The sequence below is a fragment of the Artemia sp. Qi Xiang Cuo genome, chromosome 1, assembly GCF_049724085.1.
Source record: "Artemia sp. Qi Xiang Cuo chromosome 1, ASM4972408v1, whole genome shotgun sequence".
Classification (NCBI taxonomy): domain Eukaryota; kingdom Metazoa; phylum Arthropoda; class Branchiopoda; order Anostraca; family Artemiidae; genus Artemia; species Artemia sp. Qi Xiang Cuo.
Window position 1 is genome coordinate 79,085,803 of NC_142794.1, and position 22,896 is coordinate 79,108,698.

The 22,896-nt window shown below is 34.3% G+C and overlaps 1 protein-coding gene across 1 annotated transcript in view; it reads right to left on the reverse strand.

The window, feature by feature from the left end:
* The window catches only part of LOC148956759 (uncharacterized), a 35,297-nt gene extending 14,217 nt beyond the window's left edge, over positions 1–21,080 (reverse strand). The window contains exons 1-6 of the mRNA XM_089087227.1: positions 20,946–21,080; positions 13,646–14,155; positions 9,452–9,689; positions 8,002–8,199; positions 4,195–4,430; positions 2,414–2,772 (exon numbers count right to left, since the gene is read on the reverse strand). Of these exons, the coding sequence (XP_088943353.1) occupies positions 2,414–2,772; positions 4,195–4,430; positions 8,002–8,199; positions 9,452–9,689; positions 13,646–13,988 (1,374 nt within the window). The 5' untranslated portion in view covers positions 13,989–14,155; positions 20,946–21,080. The remainder of the gene's footprint in view (positions 1–2,413; positions 2,773–4,194; positions 4,431–8,001; positions 8,200–9,451; positions 9,690–13,645; positions 14,156–20,945) is intronic.
* Between the last annotated feature and the right edge of the window lie 1,816 nt (positions 21,081–22,896).

The following is a 22,896-nucleotide window of genomic DNA, read 5'->3' on the forward strand; positions in this document are numbered from 1 at the left end:
GCCTTTTCTTCATGTTTTTTTTTTTGGGGGGGGGGGGGAGGGGCTGGGACTTGATCTATCATAAAAAGATAAAATAAAGGCGCTAGCTTATTTGAAATAAGGAGTTCTTCATTAGCTCTGACTTGGAGTTTAATTTCATATTATTGAAATTAAATTAGAAAAGAACATCCCTTTAAGGTACTTCAGACGGGAGAACCTTCTGAAGTCCACGGGGAGAGGGATTCCCCCCCCCCAAAGAAATTTCTGAAAAAACAGCAATTAATGGGCCAAAACACTGAAATACTTCTCACTTCAATTTCATATACTGTCACAACCTTTATTTTGCTTTTTCAAGCATGATATAAAAATATATTGGGAACATACCTAGATTTATTTGGTAATAACTTAAGAGCAACTGATATTGTCTATTTTGCATTTGAAATTTTGCAGATGTTTTAAGCTCAATCCAATAAGCAACTCACATTTTTTTATTTTAGAGTTTTTTTTTAATTACTTTAAGAAAACAAAAAGTTTCGGTGCACAAATTTTGTATTTCCAAAGGTACTATTTTGCGTACCATATAGAAGCTTATCTAAAAAGCTTTAGTTTGAGACAAATTTCATGTATCCATGTTAAATAGGAGCTGAGATATTATTTTAAGATGGTAATGTTTACCGAAATCTACGTTTTTTCAAAAACTTACTATTTTGTTATTCAGAAGATACATGAGAGAAAATCTGAAACTTTGCAAATAAGCTAATATCATAGTCTACAATAAGGTTTTAATCTACAATTTAGGTTTGAAAAAGTCAGGTTATGGGCTGTGCTGACTTGATATGGATTAATCCCTTGGTTGAAGTTTTATCAGAAAATTTAAATTGTACAAAAGGTAAAAGGCAAAGAATTTCACAGTCCCTGAACACAGCACTGAACTTCACAGTCCCTACCGGCGGTGATGATAATATCTGTTTTATGGTCCTTCAGCCAGGAAGTGCGATTGAGGGTTGGAGGCCACCCATTCTGGGTTTCACACACCCTTCCTATTTAGCTTCCTCAGGTCTCTCCAGGTACTTATTTAGAGCTGCGTCGACTCTAGCTGAGCTTACAGAGTCAGGCCACTGACTCCCCCGTTTCGAACCAAATAACCACCAACACGAGGACTCAAACCCTTATCTTGAGGGACAGTTCCATTTTCTGCAGCTTGATTAGGAAAAATCTGCTCCTAAGAAAGCTTTTTCTTTTTGTGGGTTTTGTGTTTTCAGTATAGCGCCAAGTCTTAAAATTCTACATATATTGGAAAACATCATGAGTATACTTTCCGAAGGAAAATATACAGAGGCAAGAGTTCAAATGTCCAAAATAAAAATTTATTGAATGAATCATTGTCCTACATAATACTTTATAATGTCTATGAACTCTAAGAGAGAACTCTTACACTAAACCTATTTATTTTATGCATAAGTATAGCGATGTTTGAAATCAGCTAACGAGCCTTCTCTATTTAGTGCTTCCACTATGTTAGGTTTTTGGCTCTTTTTGGAGAAAAAAATATTCATGTCGGACTTCGGAATTTTGTCGGATTTTCAGTAGGAAACGAATATTTTGTCGAATGAAAATGAAACGAATCGAACGATGAAATGAATCGAAAATGAAACATATTTTTCATTATTCTAGTTTTTGTCTATTTTCACTGAAAAAGAATTTTCTGACTATTAAAATTTTGTGGACCAGGTAAAAAAGTGTGTTTTCTGCTGGTGCCAATTTGAGATCTAAGAAAAGTTAAGGTAAGACTTTTTGCCAGTTTGGGATTAGAAGAGAAAGATCAATTAACTTGGTTTGTCAACAAAGTATAGGGGAGCTAGAATGCTTTAGTTAAACTATAGCTACTCATACAGGTTCTACCCAGTTTATCACTTTTATACTACCCTAAATGGCTAGATCCTAATAACATGATTCTTTTCAGTTTTCCCTTGAATTTTCTTAACATTTGGAACCTGTGTGCATTGGACCATCATAACTCTTTTGTTTTTGCGGATATTTGCGAATATCAGTGAAGATATAGTAAAGATCTTTCTTTCAGAAGTTAAGCCCATTGTATTAGTATCCTTAAACAGGTTCAAAATGCTGAAAAATCTAAAAAAAAAAATACACCACCAAAAAGAAGAAAGTAATTTGGGGATTTGGGCAAAAGAAGGTGGAGCAGAGTAGGGAAATATCGATAAGTCTGTATTCTTGAAATCAAAATTTCATCCTAGCTGAGAAATTACCTAAAAATAGAAACATAGATTAAACAGATTTTTTTGAATTTGGACGTAAATTGAATTTTTTCCGCAAATTAAAGAACAATCAAGTAACTATTTCCGTTGCAACATTATTCATCAAACTTCGGGCTGCAAGGTCACACTACTAATAATTAATCTGGAAAAAATCTTACCAATTTGATAGCATCACCAAAACTCTGCCCCCGATGCATATAGGTAACATGACGCTGAGCGTTCACAAATCCAATTTTATCATCTGGGAATGTTTCACCACAAACAACGCACTCAACTTTAACAGCGAATTCATCCTCCTCTCCTTGATAACAACCTTGACTCGAAGCTAGATGATTATTAAGGTCTCCTTCCGAAAAGAAAACCGAGGGACAATTTTGACATAGATACTGAACTGCTTTGTGTTTTTTAAGTGTTGGCTTGGGTGGTGGAGCTTCAACTTTCCTTTGTTTTGGAGGGGATGGTAAAATCGGCGCCTCTTTCTTCAAAATTTGTGTAAGTTCTCTTTTCGCAGGTAGGGCTGAAAAAAAAGAAGAACTTGCTGAATATTGATCCCATATACACTAGACTTCTTGCATTTTTATAATAATTTTTTTTTTATTTTAAGAAAACAACGAAAAGCTAGCTTTAGAAAAAAGAAAAATTTTCAACAGCTCTTTAAATTTTTCGAAATAATTAGTTGAATCGTTTGTCTAACAAATGATGGTCATTTGTAGACAGGCATACACAAAAAAAGGAAACCGAAAAGCATATGATTTGAAAGACCAAAGAGAGCACTAAATATCGATACCAAATCTGCAATTTCTTAGACAATTAATGCATATCTAATTTGCTAAGCTATTTCAGCGGCCCTATAGTCTCGACAAGCAAAAAAGTCAAAAAGCATTTGATTTGAAAGACAAAAGGGCACCATTGATCAATACCAAATTTATAACTTTATAGATAATAATTTATGCGCATATAATTTGATAAGGTTTTACAAAAACTCTGTAGTCTCGTATAAACTCTAGCATATGCAAGTAGACAATTCTCAGGAACAAAAAATTTGCTGTATACACCTAACAATAAATTACAAACGGAAAACCGTTCCTAGGTTTTCCTTGGTCGCTCCTTTACTTCCAGATATGAAATACTTTTGTACCCTACATTACAGAAAAAACTCACAAAACATCCCGCTAGTTCCTGACGTTTTATTACTTGTATTAACGTTGACAATATATTGTATATATTCGCTCGTTTTCCTTCCTTTTTACACTTCAGTTACCTTTTTTTCCCTTTTAAAGACTTTACTTGTTTTTAATCTTTTTAACATTATGACCCAAGTAAATCCATATATTATCTTTTGACGAATTTGATAAAATGACGGTTATTCGTTCTGTCAATTTAGCTTTGAACTTTCATCCAGTTTTAACAACAATTTTTTTAAATGAACGAGCGGGGGGAGGGGAGCGGGGAGAGAGAGGGAGACAACTTAAGGATAGCAGCTTGGATTGTGTCCATTTTAACGGAGAACTGTTGGTATATTGACAAAAAGAAAGACTGAAAACTTAACATTTATTTTCCAAAGGTCAAAGAAAATCAATTGACATTGGAGGTAGAGGAGCTCATTTTGCATTTTCTTTGTAAAAATGACCCCTGAAATGCATGCTTCGTGTTTTTGTGGTAAAATTTGGAAAATGGGGAAAAAATAGGATTATGGGGGTCTCCAGGCATATAGCCCCCTCCCCCTACTATGCATACTTAACCAAACCCCTTCTCGATTTATGTAAAGGGATGCTTAAAACATAGGTGAAACACACAATTCATTGTAGCTATTTAAATTTAGATACTTCTGTCTCAAAAACTACTTATGGGGACAGTTTGTAATTATACCCTATGAATAGAGATCAAAACCGAACAAAGCAAAATAAAAGAGAATAAAGCAAAACTGAAAATTACAAACCGTTCATCACTGGTTGGTCGATATCAAATTTTACATGTTCTTTGGGTTTAGATTCAGGCTTTGCGAGCACATGATTACCAGCCGGCTTCACCACATACACTTCTTCACCATCAGCAGTAGTTTCAATCGTAATCCCAAGATCATTTAACAGGCGTTGTAAACATTCTATAGATTCTCTTTCATTGTAAATAACTCCAGAATATATAAACAGCACCATATTTACAAGATCTTCGTATCTGGAAAAAACAACAACAAGGAAATGGGTTAAACCCAAGATTAAAAAAGAGTGGGCCACAACCGGTACCGTGTCTTCGGATAATTTGTTCGGGTCACGATTTGTAAAAACAGGAAAAACAATGTTTATATATTATGTTTTATACATCGGTGAGACACTACGAGTAGTAGCAAAGTGTGTATTTGCACTTTTTCATGGAGCTTTATCGCCCGCGCGTTGTGCTGTAACATTGCTAGGCGTTGGATTCTCCTTGGGTACCTCCTCTCTATTTCCCAGCTTGGCTATTTTTCAAAAAATATACCTTTCCCGAATGGCATCTATATCTATCGCCTGATTTTTCATCACTGGCAAAAAAAAACGAAAGAAAAAACAAAGTTTACTTCATTTACTAGTTTTAAATGAAAAATAACTGTTAGTTATTTTAATTAATTATATTTTTCTTGTACAATCTTACATGTGCTAAAATGACTAATGGCTTAACTCGAGTCAATATTGAATATAACAAAGCTTGAAAAATTAAAAGTGGCAATGCAAGCTCCTAAAATTAAGTTAATTACGAGAAAGTTAATTGCAAATCAAGTTATTTACAAAGATAAATAACTAATCAAGTTAATTACAAAATATTCACAAGAGAGAAAGAAGTATTTAGGTTAAATAAAGTTACATTGCATAACCACTGTAGATCTAGAAAACAAAGGCTGCCAATATGGCGCGACTCGACGTTAAAGAAAACCAGTTGTTTAGAGCTAGCCCCAATACAAATTGATACTTTTTCCTGATGTGTCGATTAATAAGGCCAAATAAAATCAAAATAAATCCCATTTTCTATTCTATATCGAACTTCCGCTATATGATAAAAAAATCAAAAAAATCTGTGCTGTCTACGACATCTGAAGTACAATGCCAAACTGAACATCTTTCTGTAAGGATTTAAGACTAATTTAATATTTTAGCTTATGAAGTATTTTTTTTACATATAATATGCTAATAATCAATAATTTGGAGCATTGGAATTTTTTAGCTACTGGTAAGAAGTAAAATAATACTGAACTTTTTCTGCTTAGACTCTTTCTCGGTTAAGCTAGACACTGTAGTTCATTTTGGGGAAAGAATGGAGAAAATCAGGGCAACCTGGACATTTCATGAAATTTCGATACAAAAAGGAAAAAATCCACACCAAACATAAAAACAAGGTTGGATTTAACAATTATAGCTCAGTAACTAAAGTTAAAATTAAAGCTAAAGTTATGCGACATATTTCAATACTTTGAAAATCATAGGAGCATGTGTTAAAATGACGCGAGTGTTTTCTCCTTCTTGTAATGGCCAAGGAGCTTTTGCGGGATTAGTACCGTATATTCATTGAATGTTTAACTAATTATGACAAAATATTTCCTTATTTTCCTTTAAAAATTCACTCTGGATTTCCTTTAGTCCTATAAAATTGAATGTTTACATTAATTTAATGGATCCCAAAAAAATCATTTGTCAATAGACGGTTCTCTTCATAGAGATGAGTCGCAGCATAACTCATTTCTATTTCATTCATGATTCATTTTAATTTTCCTACAAGATTTTCTTACTAGTACCCTCTACTAATTTTCTTAAATATTTATTTATTAGACAACTAGCCAAAGAAAAGGCAAGACGAGGGGGTTGAAAGGAAAACATATACAGAGTGCTTTTTTTAAGAGGGCCGGAGAGAAAAATATCCTCCTTTTAACCAAACGTAAATTCTGAGTCCCCTTACCTCCCCCTCACCCACAAAAAAAATTCATGGAAGTTTTAACTCGATCACTTTGTGAAACTACGCATACAATCCGTCACCTTTTAGTGAAACTCATTGACTGAAAATAGTCTCTATAGTGAAAAGTGTTGGCTTGACTAGAGACTTCAAGCACAAAAAATAGGGAGAAGAGCACTAACTCTCTTGTGAGCACCCAAAATATTGCTGAATCTAACAGTATAAATACCACGGTTTTCCATGAGCAATACCGTGTGATTATTTCCAGATTAATGATTGGCTGGGTGTTACCGACACTTACCATTCATATAAAGTAATATAATATTTTATCAAATTATTATCTGTCCTTCTTCCTAGTAAGTTTTTCAGAGATTTTAAATAGATTTACAAAGTCATTTAAAGGTGTATTATACACTATATGAAGAAGAAATGAGTGGTAGGCGGTTATCCTCACTCAAGCAACCTCAATGCGTCTCTTCTTTGTCGGTCGAATGATGCGTAAAAGCAAGGAGATCAGAGGAGCTCACACGTGACAGAAGGCCCAAATAGCCGATCATGCATATGCTGCAGTCGAATATCGAAATTATTTCAATGGCAATGTTACTGGCAGTCGAATCCAGCAATAAAAGTCTTTAGATTTAGCAGAATAAATAAACTAGATTGTTCCGCAAATACAGCAAAAATTGGCCTTTCTTGTAAAGCAGTCTCTTTCAGCAATGAGAGTTCAATATCAGCATTTTTAAAGTGAGATGCCTTTTTTGGTGCATATATGAACTAGAACTTCAATCTTCTATCAGTCGATATATTTCAGCAGGTGGTAAAGGGCTCTAAAATTTATGAATTTGTTTTATGACAACTATGATCCATGTCCATCTGGCTTTGTTTTTATTTCTTACTCTCAGCCTTTACCGGAATACTGCCCTTCAGATGATAGGAAATTCATCTTACAACCATTTTCTGGTTTTACAATTAGGATCGAAAGTAAGAGATTCGATAGTCGTGGGAGCCTCACTTTCAAAGTTTCTATTTTATGGAGCTTCATGTATACATAAAACATAGCGCTTGTATTTCAATGTACGGTAACTACTAAGATACATTACAAATACTCCCTGGTCATAAATTTGGCTTTAAGTGTAGATCTAACCCATATTTCTAATTGATTTGCTTTTTATCTTTTTTTCTGGCTATTTTGTATCAACATTTTTCCTGCTTACCTCGTCTTCAACAGACCCTGGATAATCGAATTAAAATAGACAAATCTTTTCTTCCCGTTACACTGACTCTAATTCTCTTTGATTTTTCTCATTGAGTTTCATTTACTAACAATAAAATCGAAGAAACCTTGGAATTTTTTTCCTAGTAGCGTAAGTGGCACAAAGCCATTTCATCTAGCACGAACCTAGTGGCACAAAGCCAAATTATACATCTAGCACGAACACGCTATACATGTTCCCTCGCCAGCATAAATTAACCAATCTATAGATATACCAGCACATAATTTGGTCCGGCTGTGAAAATACGTAAATGACGACTTGCGAATCCCCTGATATCAAATGCGGTAATGATATTTTAGCCAATCAAAAGTAATGTTAATCAGATACTTCTTGTAGAAAAAGACAGTGACAACAGTATCTTTATACTAAGTAATTTATGATATCAGCCCAAGAGCTTCTTCAGTCAATCAGTCTGTCAGCAAAATTTAAAATAAACTTCACATAGTAATATATGAACCCCAAATGATACAGTTAAAAATAATGAGCATTGCAAGTATGCAATACATGCATAAATTCAATTTGTAAAAAGAAAAAAAAAAGAAAAAAGGATTTACGCATAGTCAGGTAAGTGAATTTGGCTCAATTCTTCATCCTCGTGTTCAAGCAGAACTGATCGCAGAAAAACGCTGACTGCCGACAAATACACTTTGTGCGACTTGACTTTCCGTCCATCTTTGCATATCAATTCGACATCGGTGAAGCTATCCGTTTTCCACAAATCGAAATACCGCATAGCTTTTTCGTCAATTTGCCTGAAGAAAAAATTGTTAAATAAGCACTAATAAACATTATTTCTTTGAAACAGTGTGCAATTTTGTGGAACATGGCCAATTAGGCTGTAGATTTGCCAAAAATAAACGCTACACGCATTGGAATATTTCAACGAACGCTAGAAAACGCTACAGTTCCAGTTCCAAAAATTTGTAGCTACAGGAAAATTGAAGCTTACTATTTAAAAACGATATTTACAAATCAGTTTTACCTCTGATGTGAAAAATCGTTTGGTCACTAAGGAACGGTGTAATTTCAGATGTAACGAACTTTTTTTCAAATATTTTATAATAAGCCTTGCTTGCTTTTCCTTGGCTTCCAATTTTTACACATTTTAAAATGCGCTTTCCACAAAACACCTGTCGTTTTTCGCAAAGACAATTTAATTATCGCACTACGATTTTCTGTATCTGGCAATGTGGAGCAAATTTGACAAGTCTTAATAGTCTGTAGATCTTGAACCTGCGTAAACTGAAATCAAATAACACATATGTAATTAACGGTGAATAAAAATATACACAATAATAATTATTAATCGATACATCAGTTAAATACTTAAAATTCCCACATGCTAAATTTTACGAAAAATTGGAATATGAGAAATTGTCTTTCATTCAGTCTCATAAAATCACAAAATTTTCTAGCAGAACCCAGTGTGTGGAATTGAAGGATTGGATTGAGTAACTGATTAACAAATTTACTGCCATATGCCCACAACCTCTACTGTTGGTATCAGATTTTGTAAAATTTTTTTTTCAATAATAATATAATTCGCCCAGAAACATCTTATGTTTTTCTTTTCATATATTTACCAGTAATTACAACCAAGTTCATAAATATGAATATTTTGTCACCATATAATGGTACTGTATCCAAAATTGCGCTTGGAAGTTCGGGTTAGATTAAGTCCGGCGAAGATAAGTCAAGTCAGGATTCATTTAAGTTCTTCTTTTTATTCTGTTCAGGTCCTCAGCAATCTCAAAATTAAGAGTTTTCCTAACCCCCTATACAGAAAATAAAATAAATTACTTACACCTGCCACATTTTTATAGCCAATATTTCACTCCTGCCGCATTTTCAAAAGGCAATATACTCGTTAAGTATTTAAAAAAAAGAAGATAAATACAGTATCAATAGCTTGAAATGGTTCTACACCGGTTTCAACTCAAATTTCTCTAGACAATAACCGGGAAAAAATGTTACGAAAAACACAATGACAAAACAAAAACGTACGGATAGTTTGAAGCTTTCTCAAAGTCCTTCCTACTAAATTTGTTGCTGGCAAATGAAGTTGAGTATCGAAGGAGCAAAAAGCTATTGTAGATGGCAGCACATTCATCATAATCTGCTTCATTCATAGTTGTTAAACTTCCAAGAATCTCTGCTGGTTTCATGTCCAAAGGAGCGCAACTAGCCACAAAATTACAAACTGATCGATAGGGACTTTCGCGAACGGCTCCGACAGACGGAACTAAAAAATAAAGCAAGGAAATACACAAAATGAATAACTCCACTTTTTACTACCAAACGAGTAAGGGTGTTTCTTCGGTAAGGATCTTCTTCAGTAAAAAAAAAAAAAAGGGCTCCGCAAGACACCTAATACATTAGTGCCTCAGTTACAGACTAAATCGTCTCAGTTTGTGACTAATTGGGCTTTTTGTAGTTGGTTATTTTCCATTGTTTATAAGTTTTAAGCCTTTTGGGCAGTCTTGCCCGGGAACTAGAGCTTTAATCAGGCAATTTGGTATCTCACCAGAAAAGTAAGACACTATCAGAGCCGATACATAACCATTTCAAAAACCTACAAAGGAATTTCAACGAGACCTGTACATAAACATAACAGGCTTAAGCACTAATTCCTTGTAGAGACCGAACTTATGAATGAAGCCTATTGTTTTATTGTCAAGCTTATCCCGCGAACAAGATTCTTATCCAATCTAACACCATTAAAGAGGTTTAATATCAATTTCTGAAAAATACTTGAATATAGTTTTTACGGATAATAAACCCCAGTGTACGATAATAAAAAGTTGCATTAGTGAATTAATGTGACTTTGTATCGGTAATTATTTAGTGCACTTCAAGGTCCTGGCTCCTAATTTTACACATCTAAAAACATGAAAGCAAGCAATCCAAAACGAAGAATCGCCGGAGATAAAACAGGGCCCTTGGTTTTATGTAATCATTTTCAGGATTTGCTTTGAATCCGTGGATTGGGTTAACAGTTTTGAATTGGCTGATGTTCACTTGCTTATAGGGTAGTTAAACAGCATCATAGCAGTGTTTGAATCAGCATATCTTGAATCATTCAAGCATATAATTGTCAACAGTGTCTTGCCATATTCAATTTGCTATCAAGCACGATGTTCTAATACGTGCATATACTTTCTCTTTCTGTTTCCTCGTCTTATTTTTTAATTAATTTGTCGTTGTATCAGATTGTTACATTATTCCACAGTCTATACTTTAGTAAGCAATAAGCAGTGATGTATTATGGAATTTGTATTAATAGACCATTATTAATGATGGCGAAATAAATTCGGTACAGTCAACCTACAGAGATAGTCGCCGTCAATAGCTGGTAGCCAATCAATAATTTCCAGCTCTGAAAACAATCGTGCTATTTTATATAACGGGTACCTAAAGACAAGCTAGTGTTCCTCATTATACATACACTCAGTAGGGTCAATTGAAATGGTGCCACATTTTATACTAGTTTTTATAAACTCTTTGTCCCATGGATAGTAGATCGAATTGAAACTTTGGGGAAGCTTTCTTTAGAGAAGGGCAGAGCAAAGGGACTTCAAATTTTTAATAAGGAGCTAAATTTTTTTTTTTCATTCTTAAGGTTTATGTCCACGCTGAAAAACGCAGTTTTACGACGATCTTGCAGTTGTAACTTGCACAAAAAGAACAAAATGCTTATATCATTGGATTCATTAGTTGCAGATCTATCCATTCACCGAGCCAGAATTATGATATTACTTAGAATTTCTTTTTGGGAACATTCTAAACTTACTTAAAAAATAGGGAAACGGCCCTTTTTTGAACGATTTTTAATCAATTTCCAGCGCATTTTTAATCTAAAAAACCTTCTACACCAAATTTCTAAAATATAATTCGGCAGATGGATAGAATTGAATATGATTTATGGAATGATATCAAAATTGTCTTTTTTCTTTGATTTACAAAAATCGTAGGAAAGCAGAAAAATAATACCCTAAAAATTACATAATGAACATAATCCTTAACGAAAGAGAATAGGTACGTTTTGTTTTCTTTTTTATGCCAATCACCCAACAGCTTCAGCTACTAGTTACTTTTATGATTAATCTTTTTTTTTATACATAATTTCGACCGCCCAGGAAAATGAGAAAACTCAAACCAATTCCTGCGCACATGACTGACTCTAACCACGAAAATATCTTTCCTTAAACATCTATTTTACTTCCATAATTTGTCAGGTTGAACCCCCCTTTCAGATTCATTATACATACACCAAAAACACTTATACAATAAGAGCCAAAGGCTCAGGTAAAACATATTTTTTTATGGGAGAAAACGACTAGGTAAAAGCGCTTGAAAAATAGTTTTGTCTGGTTCTGTACATGCATTTGAAAATGATTTTTTGGAAGTGTAATCCTCTGAAAGTCATTTATGATTCCTTTAAATAATATTTGAAAGGTATTTAAAACCTAGTCGTTATACTGGAAAGCTAGTGGCCTATTGGGCAGTTAGGAGCGTCTAATGCTACGAGGTTATATAAATACAGCGAGCATGTGCCTACTTCTTAACGAACCTTAATACACCTATTTCTTAATGATTTTTTATAAAGCTATGAAAATGCAACACAGAAAAAAGTAAAGTAATTCAAACTACAATTACATGAAAGTAGCTTTTTTAATACTACTATACTAACAACTCACCGCGGAACCAAGCCGCCTGAGGCCAACATAGCTACGCACGCTCCTCCTCCATCTCAATCTACTCAAACCCACCCTCTTTACATCCTTCCAGAAAGTTGAATCTTTTCATGACTTTAAACCCTCCTCGTTTCCCTTAAGTCTTTTCTATGACATCCTCCCACCCCAACCACAGACAACCCGTTTTCCTTTTACCCCTAAACGGTTGGCCGAAAAGGACCCTTTTCGGCAATCTGTTATCCTTCATCCGCAGAACGTGCCCAGGCCATCTAAACCTTTCTCTCATCATAGCCATAGAAAGCGGGATTTGGCCACACTTTTCGTACAGCCTACTGTTTAAAATACAGTCAGTCATCCGAGTACTCAGAATAATCCGTAGGCGAAATCACAACAAATTAACAGCAGTAAATGCCGCAATTTGTGAACAAAACTTATTTTGTAGTAAGCATTGAATTTAAAAATGAAAATAAATTTGAAAATGAGATCATATTCTTTTTTATTGTTTCTGATTATTACTTAATTTTGCTTGAATTTTTATTTCATTTAAACAATTTCTTGTTGGTCAGGTCTTAGCGTATGGCTATATCTTTTTGGTTTGGTCGTTTCATGTTTAGTTGCAACTCAATTGTGATTTTAGGCCTGTCTCAGTTCCTCTTTAATGTAACATTACCTGCATTTATCACTTTACCTAACAGCAGTTCCATTTAAGTTATAACTCTGATATATAAATATTCAATGAAAATTGGTGATCATAGTTATAAACAAGTCAATTTCTCCATTCGACGTCTAGTTGTGACACAATTTCAGTAAAAACGTGCACGAAATATGAATTACATTACGGAACATCAGAATTACACCAGGCGTAATACTCAGAAACAGGCATCATCCTTAGGCTCAGGACATCGACTGACATTCGATTAATTTTAAACTATGCTCAATATAGTAATGTGAAGGTGAAAACAAACTGTACTACTAAAAAAGCCAATCATAATCCCTTAAAACTTAGATTCCCCCTAAAACATTTGATCTGGCGAAAAGCATACAGCTCTAACTTGAAAAAGGACAAGATTCATGCCCAGCCAGAATTATGACAATACTTGCTTTTTTGTTGCAAAATGGTCTATACTTCCCTTTATAAAATAGATAAAAACTGATTTTTCCATGTTGTTCTTCATATTTTTCAACCTAAAAAAGCAAAGCAAAACAAAAAAAAAATATATTCCAGTAGATAGATAGGGGTGAATCTCTGCTACCAAATGATAGCCAAATTTCCGTCTGACTTTGAAACATTTAAACCAAGGACTGCAGAAAAATAACATGCTAATACTAGAAGAAAAAAAAAGCTAAACCTAAAAAAGTTAGTTGAACCATATCGTCTATAACCAGATAATACTAAAAAGATGACACCATGTTTATCCTGTGACTGGCTGGGAGCTACTGACAAAACCTATGACATAAGTAGATGATCTGAAAGATTAAACCAATTCCGAAAAAGAGTACTTACTGTGATGTCTACAAAACCGAATTTGAGGAGACGGTGACTGCAAAACCTTTCTAAAATGGTTCGCTGTAACACCTCCAAACTTCTTCAAAATATAAATAAAAATACTTATAAATCGAGTAGTCAATTCGTCCGTGGGTATTACAGGTATTTGCAAGAACACTTCATTATTATAACGCTTTCTTTTACAGGTCGGTATTATACAGTCAAATTTTTGTCCATAGTTTTTCCAGCACTCCAGAGAATAATCTCTATATAAACGGAACCCGTTCCAGTTACCAATGGCACGTCCCGTCTCAGGACAACGTTCCACCGAAAATGTTTCACGTCCATGCTGATCAACCATTAATGCTGGCACTGGTGGGCCACTGACTAGGTATCAGGACCCCAAGCTTGTTGAGCAGTATTATCATCAGCTTTTGAATCTTGATGATCCTCGGGTCGTGAAGGTGTATCGCCAACGTAGTATATGAATGTATTTACAGGTTGTACCTGACTGTAATCAGTGAGAAGCTGAAACAAAAAAAAACATTTGATAAGGAATAGGTAATGGCAGATTAAGACAAAAGTATGTTTTCAAAATTTTGCCTAAAGCGAGCTAGATTACACAATCTGGGGACTGCCATTCATATTTTTAGATCAAACATTGATATTGATACTGATCTGCGCCGCTTTTCAGTACATGTATTTTGGTAATGTTTTATGTGTTTAGCTCAATTTTTGGTGATTTTTCACACACGTATCTTCCCCCTTTTTTGACAGCCCCTAATGTCGATAGCCACATAACTGCACAAGGAATTTTTTTCATTAGAATTGAATTCTCTTTTATTCTTATTTTTTATGATACATATGGTTGTGAAAGGTTGCAATTAACCAATTAAAACAATAATATTTAATTTTTACTGTCCTTTGTATGTTAAAGTTGACGTTGAAATCCGAATTCATGTAAAAATTATAATCCATACAAGCCAAAGATTGTAATTTCAAAAAATTAGCAAAGACCTGATAATAAAAAGAGGGAAAGGGGAGGGGAGTAAAATCACAAAAAAAACTCATTTTTTAGCATATACTTTTTTTCCTAAGTTGAGCGTCCATCATGTCAATATCAAAGAAGCAGCTTAAATCCATTTGCTAAAATTTTCATCAGTCCAAGATGATTTGAAACGATTTCGCGTTGAGTAATTTTATCCCATTATTCTCATTTTAAAATATTGAATTGTTCTTATTTGTTCAGATGGATCAATTCGATTTTTAAAATTATGAGCGCTTTTAAGGCATAAAAATCGACTAAGCAGAATCTTCCACTTCAAATGTTCAACTATTAAACACAAATGGATAAATTTAAAGTCATGCAACAGCAAAACATTTACCTTTAAAATACCGACGTAAGAAAAAAAATATAAGTGTACATAAACGCAACATTTTCTCTTTTGCATTATTATTGTTTACAGTTGAAAGACGGAAACTTTAATGTCAACCTAATTAATAATTTATTATCAAAACTAATTATCGATAGTCATAGTGCTTACCGCAAAATCAATAGCTTGAAGGAATTGAAAAGAAACATTTTTAAGAACAGAAAAAAAGAAAATGTTTCTTCTTTAAACGTAACAAGTGCATTTTATCTGTTTCTAAAGCCTAATTAGACTCTTCCTGTGACACAAGTATTAAAGATGGATGTCGTCTTTCTATATTCTTTCAAGCTAAAATAGAAAACAAGAAAAAGAAATGATAATAGTTAGACTGGGTGGAGAACTTTTACTCTAATAGGATTGGGTTGTGCAGAAATATTCAACCCACAGAGAAAGAGCTGAGGTACTTAGATCTGACATAGGCGTGATAAGTATCTAGAGAAGAGGTCCGTTTTAAAAGGCCTAATCATGGGTACAAATTACACTACATATTACTTGACCGAAGATATAAAAAAAAATCGTCGAAAACGTTCCGAAAAACATTCTAAGAATAGGAAATTCCTACTATAATCTAAACTTTTATTCTATGCTAACGATATCAGTAAAAAAAACAACAGTTCTCAATCAATCAATTTTCCGCAGAGAATCTAAAACCTCCAAAAATTGGGCTTTTCTTACCTAAATCTCCTGAACAAACCCAAAACCTAAGCAGCAATCAGACATGCCTTAGGGGGGAGGGGGAGTTCCTTATGCTATTATAGCATAGTATTTAAATACCTAGCTTCTCGACTCCCCCCCCCAAAAAAAAGAGTTCTATTCCTATAAATACCTCTGCATGATATCTGAATTCTTTTTATGTGTGAATATATTGCTGTTTCCACTGTCTATAAAGTCGAAATCGCCATTTTGTCCTCTGACACAGTCTTTCTTTGGAGAAAGTTAAATAGCGAATATAACAGTAAAGACATACATTATGTCATCTTTGCTGCTGATATTCTCAACAGTAGCGATTTTAGGATTAGGGAATTTTTCAAGTTGCATCAAAGGTACAAACCGATTTTTTTTTACCATTTAGTTAAAAAGAAACTGACAAAAGGAGAAACCCGTATTTTTCTCTAAATGTAAGAAGCTTCTACATATAGCATAGAAATTTCTTACTTATTCTGTTCTCAGTTACACCAGCCTTTAAATGACGTATTTATGAAACAAATTCAAATTTTTCCTGTTCAAAATTAATTTTTTATGATCAACAGAAAAACCATAATATTGTCTTTTTTTCTTTAAATTTAGAATCTTTTTACACATGAAGTGTGAGGAGACCGCCAAAAATAAAATATGAACATACAAATATGGAGCCGCTTGAACTGAAAAAGACAAACAAAAGAAATCATTTTTTTTTACAAGTCAATTTTTTCTTTTCAGCAATAAAAACATGTTTATGTACACAATTGCCAGGGAATCGGTTCTGTCCTTTGCTTTTAAAAGGATATCTCTTAGCAAAATTTTCTTACAGAAGACCAGAATTGACAGATTCAGCCATACGTTTCATTGCAGCCTCTCGGGGTATTATTATGAGTGCCAATTTTATGAGCCTTCATTGACTAAGGAGATCAGTACTTCTTGGAGGAACAGGTTTCCTAATAAAAACCTTCAAAAACGTGACAAATCAGGAAGTTGTCAAAACCTGTCCCGCATTGACAAGATGAACTGCTTCATTCAGCAGTTCAGGAAAACAATTTAGTAAACATTCAGGGAGGATCGAGAGCAAACGTAACTCCTGAAATGTTGCTAAGGGTTCCAGCCCCTCAACCCCTAAAAAAAATAAACCTGCAAGATACTTAAAAATCCACTTCTATTTTTAAGACACTGGGCCCATTCAACATGACCAGCGTCACTCTCTTTAAGTCGATAAAACATGCTCTACACCAAGGAGTCTGCTGAGGCTGCCTTGTAGAGACAGTAATTCAACTTCCATCTACTGCAGCATCTTTGGCTGGCAGGAAGGCCGAATCGATCCATCTGGTCATTTCACCTTCAACTCAGAGAAAATTGTTAAAGGAATAAATTAAACTGCCATACAAAACCCAAGCAGCACATAATACAACAAAAATCTCAACTACTGGGAACAAAGTTGATCAGATTCCACTCTACACATTAATATTATTAATAGTAGACGATCTGTTTGGTAGAGTTTAAACAGCAACAAAATTTGTATTTGTCATGCAACAACAAAAACATGCTTTGTGGCTCTCAAGAAAAACCTGCAGAGCATCAATTTTGCATAAAACAACAGAAACTCAAGTTACAATGGTCATTCTTCAATACCCATACCATTTACGCGAATTAGTAAAAAAAAGTGGTGTTTCAAGACTTGGTGGTTGCATCAGTTTGCAGAAAATATAGATAGCACACGACTCCACAAAAGTGGAATAGCTCTGCGCAAATTAAGGAGAGTGCCTGGGCCGAATTCCAGGCAAAATAAAAAAAAATGAAGGTTGAATTTTCAACAGTTTTAGTGGCCTCGTTTAAAAATTTTAAAAGGCCAATAAAACAAGAAGGAAAGGAAAACCAGTCGCTTCTTTATTTTTAAATGCTCCAGAAAATACAAGATTCTCAAAGCTGAATGTAATGACTAATTTTTTTAAAATTATTTGTTCAATTAAAGTAAAATCTGCTATCTTTAAGTTTTCAATCAACTTTTTAGGGGACCTAATGCTCAGACAGAATATTCTTTTCTTGTTGAATATACAGCATTTCTTAGCAAACCAATTCGGTTAGATTTGCATATTTGAAAGAAACAGCACATTCAAGCGTCCATCAAATAACACATCAGTACAGGCTTAACAGTTATCAAAACAAAACAAATTACCCTAGATATATACAAAGTAGGCAACGGATTCTGGTTGGTAGGCTCTCCATCAGCAAAATGTCTACTACACACTCTACTCAAGCTTTTGGGTTGCCATTTTTCCCCTTTTGATGTGTCATCCTCCTTTAACACCTTGATCCAGTTCTCTCTAGCCGCACTGGCAATTCGTTTGGATGGGAAAGCATACAGCTGAAAAGGGGGAGGGCATGAGCAGGATTTGTGCTCTTCATTGTGAATGGTGCAATATTCTTTTTCCCACTCTTCCAACTTTTCAGAGGTGTTTGGGCAAAACCTTACTTCACACTTCGCCCCTCTTCTTCCAATCTCCTGTTTAATCCTGCAAAAAGTAACTGGTAAAATAGTTTTAGCTTAGCGTTTGATCCAGCCGTCTAAAAGATTACCCTCCAACACAGAGGCACAAGGCCAACAGGAAGGGGCGTCTGAAATAGCCAAAAAGTGCAGTTTGAGACAGTGTTTTTCCTGGAATAGAATCCTGTTAGCTAATCATAGGATGGGGAGAGGTTCCTCCTATCCTTATGATCAGGTAAGCTTACCAGGTTAATCCTTGGCTATCTACCAGCTTGGAGGATATGAGGATACCTCGTCTACTTTAGAGGATGAGATACCATTTTCTGATGCTATAATAGCAACTAGGTAAAATGCTTGCAACTAAAAAGTCTTGAATACAGGTAGCTTCCTTGTGTGGTTCATACAAATTGGAAAAGACAAATAATTTTAATTTCAGAAAACGCACAAATCTGGCAGCATGTCAAAACCTTCTGCAGTCCTTAACATACAAAAAAAAGAAGAAACAACAACACAATTCAACAATAAATTAATACAAATTAAAATAATAATTTACATGGCATAATTATGTTCATACTTTTAAATCATGACATTGCACAAAATGGGAATGAAAATTTGTTCATATCTTCTCCAGCTATTTGGAACAATATACCAGCTCGCATTTAGGAGGCTGAACGCATTGTGTAATTTAAAGTAAAACTTTAAAAATATTCATTGAGGTTGGTGAGGTAATACTTTATTTTCATTATTATTTCTTAGTGGATTTTTTTTTTTTTGGGTTTTGGCATCAATTGTTAATTTGGAGAGTGTTATCTTCTTTTTTCCTTCATAAATGAAATTTGTTAAAGGTTAAGATTCAGAGAATTGCAGCCGTCCGTCATGAGGCTTTTTGAGCCTTCTCTAAATGGTTGCGTGTTTACTTTACGGTTTATTTGAAATTATATACAGTTTATAGTTTATTTTCAAATTAGTAGTAAATAATGCAAGCCAATTCAACAAACTTTTCCGTACATACTTTAGGGTAGTAAGTTCTTTTGTTCAATTTGAGAAACTAGTGCTCCTTAGAAGGAGTATCCGCAATCATGGGGGGTCAAAGCGGAATCTGGGGGCAGTGGATCCAGTAGAAAACATGAATTTATTTGAATATTTACATTTGCAACACCAATGCCTCTATACATGGGATAGTTTTCTTAGGCACTTGTGTGATGCTTGAGACCTATTGGCCTTGCTGTCTGAGAAACACTTGATTACAAGAGCCTTTTTTCTCTCAGTGATTTTTACAAATCCACTTTCCTTATGCACAATCCTGATAATTATGGTGTTCCTTATACCAAAGACAAGTTGGATTAGGTTATTTCTTTATGGTTTCAATTTTCGGCAATTGGCTTTTTGCATTTGTACCATATACAATGAGCTCATAATCTATATCTTTTCATTACACACTAACAGCATAGGTAGTAGCCTTTTTATTAATCTTATATTCGTGTAACATTTTTTATTGTATTTTGAATGTGATAGTGGTAATTATTTTTTTTAATGCTATTACTATAGTTTCTCTGAAGTGGTTTTTGAGTAAAAATGAACTATCTGTCTCCATATACTAGCTCCACCCTGGGATGTATTCTCTGGAAGCTTCCTAAAATGTAGGAGACAAATACTACAATTGCAATATAAGAGGCTAAAAAAACCAACAAAAACATGAGCATAATAAGTAGCACCAACCATGGGCGTAGGGAGGGGGGCAGCGGCCCCCCGCCCCCCCCCCCCCCATAGACCTTCAAATTTACATTAGATATGGCTGAAAAAGCAGATGGTTTGGAAAAAGCAGTTGATAAAACTCCATCACACTATTGACTGCCCCCCCCCCTAAACAATATGCTGCCTAATGCTGCCTATGCCCATGGCACCAACATGATCAACAGTATAGTAGTCTATTATAGTCAGATGTATTTGAAAAGGTAGAAGTCACACAACAGAACAATTCAATTTTGTAATTAATAAAGGAAATTTAAGACTACATAATTAAACAATTCTAGAATTTCAAACACCCATGGATAAATACTGTTATAATCATATGATAATGTTATAATCATAATTAAAAAGTATATTAGATGAGAATGGATTTTCAAGTTCGTGGGAGAAATGAAAAGGGCCAGAAGATCATGAAAGGTTCTTCAAGGAATTTAGTATAAGACCTGAATACCAAGATGTGCAACTATGGCAAACAGCTGTGGATAAATCTCCGAGTCTTACTTTGTATAGAGAAGTAAAAGACAATTATGGACAGGAGTTTCATTTTAAGCTGGGATTGCCCATTAAATATATGAGGATTCGGATTCAGATTCAAGCTAATTTTCCTCCAATTTATGATAAGGTTGTAAGGAAAATGAGGGAAGGTCTGGAGGCTGGGTATAGTTGCTTGAGATGTAGGGAGAATGATTATGGGTTGGGCCATTTCCTTGTCTGGTGTAAGTAGCTTTCTCATTTATGGAGATCAATTATCCAAGAACAGGAAGATTGACTGCTTTGTGGGTTAATGAGGTCTAGGTCTCCCTGTTATATTCCGGTAGTAGGAAATTTTGTATTGAAGGGAAGGATGTCAAATGGAGTGTAATTTTTCTTTAGTATTTTTATTTTTTATATGGCTTTAAAAGGCTTTTAAATACAGATTATTATTAGTATTTATATAATAATTAGTATAACTCAATAGACCTACTGAGGTGATGATTGGAATATTTCCTGATCCTGAACAGTGTTTTCTTCTTGAATTACTTGTTCTTTTTCACCATCATTCTTGGTCTCGTAAACCTCATTTTCAACAGTTTCGAAGGCCCCAACAATTATATCTGGATCAGCCATACCAACAATTGAACAATATTCTAGAAAAACAACAATCAGTTATACGTCCATAAAAATGAAAATAGTCATATAACCTTCACACAGAAATGTCTAAATAATTTAATTATAAATGTGGCAACTTTAAATCTCCATTTCTGTTTAGAACTTAATACTGAACAGATTAAACGCCCCTGGAAGCTATTTTCCTGGGTGGAAATTGGAAAGTGTCTTTCTGGCCATAATTTTTTTGATGAGATCCAACCCAAATCCTACAACTACAGAGAGCAAGGAGGTCTGAGGGTGCAGCAAAGATTTCGACGTGTTGCAAATCAAAGCATTAATTCAAGTTGTGTTTTAAAAGTTATACAGATCCAAGACAAAACAGTATAAATTTATGATTTACAAATATTCTTATTAGTTTAGGTTGAAATATCATACCCATTTTTATATGATACTTAATATAAATTTTTGTTGTAAATTTTTTTTCACAAATCAAAGTAGATAAAATTTTCAAAACAATCACTCCTATGCATAGACTCAGGGAAGGAATGGAAGGAAATTTTCTTCCTCTATGATACCACCCTAGACCTATCCCAATTTAGAGAATTTTGCAAAAATATGAAAAACACACAAAATTGGCATATTTTTGGTCTAAAATGTTCTTTTTCAAGCACAATGTCACACTTTGATTCCTCAGCAATAGAATATATTCAGTTGACTGCCCCCAAATTTTGACTATGTGTACCCATGATAGTGATGATAGGAAATTGGTTGTTCAACAATTTAATAATATTGAAAAGGAAAAAAACTTTCAAAAAAAAGAAAAAAAAAGAAAATCTGTCTTTGACCTGCTGGGATTTATACACACGAGGTAGAAAAAGAGGGGCTGACTACCTTCCCTAAGATTTTTAAAAAATCTGAGATTAAATTTTTGTGTTTATGGGGAGGGCTGGGTGGTGGAAGTCTGATCAGGGTTGCAAAAACAGCTGCAGCTCAATAATTTCAGGAATTAGTAAAGAAAAAAGAATTTCAACAACCAAAGATTTAAAAGAGAATAGAAATTCCGAAGTATTGTAACTTTTAATGATGAGGGGTCGACAAGCAGAAGAAGGGGAGGGTCCTGTCACAAGAGCCGTAGAGGTACCTCCCGAGTTTTCTCTTAAATTGCAGGGAAATGGTAGCAGGACCCTACGCTTCCCTTGTTTGGCCCTTATGAAAAAGCCAATTTAGTTTTCTCCCCCCCCCCTTGGAAGAATTTAAACTTAATGATATGGAGGAGAATCCACCAACTTGGAGGCCAGAAAGACACCAAATGTTGGAGCCCAAGTGATTTCTAATCAAGAAGAAGAAAAGTGCAGTTGGAAGCTGAAAGGAGTCTGTTTAGGATTCCAGGTGCTTGTTTTTGAAGAAGAAGAATAGAAATTGTTCTTCTCCTGAAAAATAATAAATATTTTTATATGAAATATTTTTTTTCAATCCATCTCCAACCTGAAATGAATATTAAAACTACAGGACAGGAGAATAATAGAAACCCATACCTGCTGGGAGTTACACAAATAAGTTAGGAAGGAGATGGGCTAACTACCTCTCCTAAGATTCTCACAAGATTTTAGACTAAATTTGCATTTTTGGAGAGGACTGGGTGGTTAAAGTTAAAGTCTGATCATGATTGCTAGCCATGACTCTCAGTAACCATAAGCTTAAAAATGATTTTTTTTTTTTTAATCTACCTACACAGAAAAAAAAAATCAAATTGTAGCCAATCCAGGAATGGTAACTATTATTTTAATTAATATCACTAGTAAAATGTTATTCTGAAAACAAATTTA